We start from the raw sequence: 4912 nt of genomic DNA on the forward strand, positions 1-4912 counted from the left end.
TTCCAGGTAAAGAGAATATTTAAAAGATATTTTTGGATGCAGTTTTCTAAAATAAAATGTTTTATTTGTATATATTTTCTAACGCTTTCCATTTGTACGAAGAGAAAACACAGAGCCACTTAAATATCAAGCGCTAGATTTGCGCAAATGTATTAAAAAAAAATTGAATAGCTTTCGTAAGATAAACATTTTTCACTTGCATAACTTTATTTCTTTATCACTACAAATTAAAATAAAAAATATATACTGCATATGCAACATTTTGTTAAGATATTGAATATATAAACACAGATAGATATATATTTATACATATATATTTTAAACATACGATTCAACTTGCCTTATTGGCAGACTGCTTACAATTTCATAAAGATAATTTTTTTTTAATTCCCTGATATGAGTCGCAACAAAATTCCATGAGAGTTCTCTGATTTTTTCAGGTATAAAAAAAAAACCCTGGGAATTTAAAGTCTTCCATGTTTTTCCAGGAAGTAGACACTCTGTAATTCTATTGTAATGTATTTGCAAGCACAAAAACGTAAGTATATATACACGGTGTAAGTTTTTTAATGTCTGTTTTACTATGTGCACTAACAATCTAAATTTTAAAAGTAATTATATCTATTGTATATTTTTTAACATAAAAAAGCACTATTTTTTTATTAACGCGTGGTATTTATGATTAAAAAATTAAGAGACGTGGAGTTTTATATAAAATTATATAGGATAACAAAAGAGAAATAGACATTTTTAAAATGCGTTTGTGAAATACAATTAAAAAGGTAATAAATTATATTTTATTAAATAAACACGCACATTTGTCAAATTGTAAAATGTTTAAACAAAAGATAAAAAAAAATAATAAGGTGACATTTTTTATCGCGACAAAATATTTTCGTTTTCGTTCGGCCGTTGATTTCTCGAGTCTATAACAACAATCGAGCACAATCTGCGATTTCGTGACCGCGTGTTGGAGTGGAAACGAAAGCGCAATTAGCGTGATATCGTTATAACGCCGGCGAAGTGGCGGTTTTATAAGTACGTAATATCAGAAGGCGATTGCTAATTATCGTGAGGGGAATGAGATAAGAGGTTGCCGGTCAACGAAAATGGAGTTTAAACGTCGCGCAATCTCGTGACCGCGAAAGTCCGCTTGTGCGATTAGCGCGATATCGTTATACTTAATTTCCCTAAACCCGACATTTTTCTTACTGCACTTTGCCGCAGCATATTTGCCACCGATTAGTGTTATTAGCAATCGCAGCAAAACTGGGAAACCCATTATGAGAACGATTTTAAACGATGATTTTGCAATCAAAAGTACTTATCAAGATAAAAACCGCAATTAAGAATTAGTTAATTATCAATTTTCTTACGAAATTGTCTCTTAATTATAACGTCATATTGTCTTAATTATATATGTTACCTTTAAAATTGAAAATCTCTAAAATTTAAAGAATTAAAATTAAAAAATAACAGAACATTTTATAAAATAATAAAATAGTTTAACACAAAATAATAATAATAATAATAATAATAATAATAATGATAATAATAATAATAATAATAATAATAATAATAATAATAATAATAATAATAATAATAATAATAATAATAATAATAATAATAATAATAATAATAATAATAATAATAATAATAATAATAATAATAATAATAATAATAATAATAATAATAATAATAATAATAATAATAATAATAATAATAATAATAATAATAATAATAATAATAATAATAATAATAATAATAATAATAATAATAATAATAATAATAATAATAATAATAATAATAATAATAATAATAATAATAATAATAATAATAATAATAATAATAATAATAATAATAATAATAATAATAATAATAATAATAATAATAATAATAATAATAATAATAATAATAATAATAATAATAATAATAATAATAATAATAATAATAATAATAATAATAATAATAATAATAATAATAATAATAATAATAATAATAATAATAATAATAATAATAATAATAATAATAATAATAATAATAATAATAATAATAATAATAATAATAATAATAATAATAATAATAATAATAATAATAAAATAAAGTACATATTATTATTATTATTGTTATTGTTATTATTATTATTATTATATTTAATCCTCACATAAAATGACCAATAAAACTGCGAAAACATGCATTTTTAATGTAAAAAATATTAAAAAATTAATCAGTACAGATCTTCAGTTTCAAAGATATAAATAAAATAAATAAATAACGTTATGAATAATTACGTTAAAATTTTTAATCGACATATTTCAAACAAAACATTTAATACATGTTAACATGGGAAACATGCGGGTGCTTATTTACAATCGATTGTAAACATGAAATCTCATTATGTTTACGTTATTCTACAATGTCGAAACAATAGAAACACGGGATTACTTTTTTGGCTTCTTCAGGAATCCGAGGCCGCTATCGTATTCGGACGTGTTAAGCATCCTCGCCCTCTTCAGCAACCCCGTTCTTTGCCCGTCGCCGTTCTGTTTCTTCTGCTCCTTTTGTGGCACCCCGTCGGATCTGAAAGAAATAAAGAGAGAGAGAATGCACCCGGGGCGCGTACTTTAATTCTCTCGCATTAGGACTAACCCGCAATTTTCGGTAATTCGACGTAAACGACATGTGGTGAGGACAGAGCGCGATAATCGGAAATTATGGAAAAAAGAAGAAAAAAAAGGGAGAAGAACGCATCAGGAAAGCGACGATATACACCCGATATATACGGGGACGGAGAGGTGGGCTTCCGACAACTGCCGTACCGAATTTCGTGTTCGCTCCGCGTTTTTGTGTCCACCGTTCAGCGTCACGCACGAAGCACGCGTTTTATCTCTCGCTTTACAATGGTATCTCTCATTTAATCGGTACTTCATACATATACATTCTATTATTGACTCCGCAATAATGATCAATGATTTTTTTTTTTTTTTAACTATACACGGAATTTCCTACTTACAAGAAAAGAAGTAAAAAATTTTGCCCGAAGCTGGCATCGCTATCTGATGAAATAGAAATCTATAAAACGAATTTAGATTAAGGACTTTTAAAATGGATAAATAAATTAAAAATGATTCGACCAAATTAGTTCCATTACAATCTAAGTAAAATTATTTCCGATTAACAGAGGTAGTATTCAATCAGATTCTAAAGCGAATAGAATAAAAACACAATTTACAAAGTGTATACTCAAATCTTGTAAAAAAAGATTCTCTGGAAAATTCCTGATCTTTCAGATATTTTTAAGAATATTTTAGATTTTTTTATAACTTTCTAAAATATGTTTTATTATTGTATGCATTTTCTAATATTTTTCACTTATACGAAGAGAAAACACAGAGCCTTTTAAGTTTCAAGTGCTAAATTTGGAAATGTACTGGAAAAAAGACTGAATAGCTTTCGTAAGATGAACATTTTCGATTTAACATTCTCATTTTTTTCACATTAAAGATTACAATAAAGAATATTTACAGCATATTCAATATTTTGTTAAGATATCAAAACAGAGATAGATATCTATTTATATTTTGAACACATGATTCGCTTGGCTTGCCGATTGTTTATGATATAAAAAAATTAAATCAAAGAGAATGAATTTTCAAAAAAATTTCCCGAGTCCCAATAAAATTCCACGAGAATTCCCTGATTTTTCCAGGTACAAAAGAAATCCTTGAGAATTCCTGATTTTCCATGTTTTTTCAAGAAGAGTGCGACACCCTGAATTTACTATTCTACTTTCCCACACCGCTATTGGATATTGATTATTACAACTGCAAAGTAGCGATGCACAAATTGACGATTTGGATGACACGGAATTTCGATTCTACAACGATCTTGCAAATGGATAGCAAAGAGTGAACACATTCGCACACACTCGCAGAACGCACTTGGGGCTATGATACGCACACAGTCGCATATAAGGTAATCGCACCCACAGAGGCGTACACCGTGGTCGTCTCTCGATCCATTGGACCGTCAGCTCGGTGCCCGCCTTTCACCCATTAAAACTGACTCGTTCTCTCCCTGTGCGGAGAGCACCAGTCGCTTGCCCGTCGTGTTCACCCAAAGCACGCCCATTCAAATCGCATTAAACACGTTAATGCGTAATGCCGGTCTACTGAATAGCTTTCGTAAGATGAACATTTTCGATTTAACATTCTCATTTTTTTCACATTAAAGATTACAATAAAGAATATTTACAGCATATTCAATATTTTGTTAAGATATCAAAACAGAGATAGATATCTATTTATATTTTGAACACATGATTCGCTTGGCTTGCCGATTGTTTATGATATAAAAAAATTAAATCAAAGAGAATGAATTTTCAAAAAAATTTCCCGAGTCCCAATAAAATTCCACGAGAATTCCCTGATTTTTCCAGGTACAAAAGAAATCCTTGAGAATTCCAGATTTTCCATGTTTTTTCAAGAAGAGTGCGACACCCTGAATTTATTATTCTACTTTCCCACACCGCTATTGGATATTGATTATTACAACTGCAAAGTAGCGATGCACAAATTGACGATTTGGATGACACGGAATTTCGATTCTACAACGATCTTGCAAATGGATAGCAAGGAGTGAACACATTCGCACACACTCGCAGAACGCACTTGGGGCTATGATACGCACACAGTCGCATATAAGGTAATCGCACCCACAGAGGCGTACACCGTGGTCGTCTCTCGATCCATTGGACCGTCAGCTCGGTGCCCGCCTTTCACCCATTAAAACTGACTCGTTCTCTCCCTGTGCGGAGAGCACCAGTCGCTTGCCCGTCGTGTTCACCCAAAGCACGCCCATTCAAATCGCATTAAACACGTTAATGCGTAATGCCGGTCTCGGGGGGGGGGGG

At 29.9% G+C, this 4912-nt stretch overlaps 1 protein-coding gene across 1 annotated transcript in view; it reads right to left on the reverse strand.

Moving 5' to 3' along the window:
• Window positions 1-2313: 2313 nt before the first annotated feature.
• LOC115233226 (probable ATP-dependent RNA helicase CG8611) overlaps window positions 2314-4912 on the reverse strand; it is a 19959-nt gene continuing 17360 nt past the window's right edge. Inside the window, exon 9 of the mRNA XM_029803542.1 lies at window positions 2314-2580. Coding sequence (XP_029659402.1) covers window positions 2442-2580 — 139 coding nt within the window. The 3' untranslated portion in view covers window positions 2314-2441. The remainder of the gene's footprint in view (window positions 2581-4912) is intronic.

This window comes from Formica exsecta, unplaced genomic scaffold, assembly GCF_003651465.1.
Source record: "Formica exsecta isolate Colony F162 unplaced genomic scaffold, ASM365146v1 scaffold164, whole genome shotgun sequence".
Taxonomy (NCBI): domain Eukaryota; kingdom Metazoa; phylum Arthropoda; class Insecta; order Hymenoptera; family Formicidae; genus Formica; species Formica exsecta.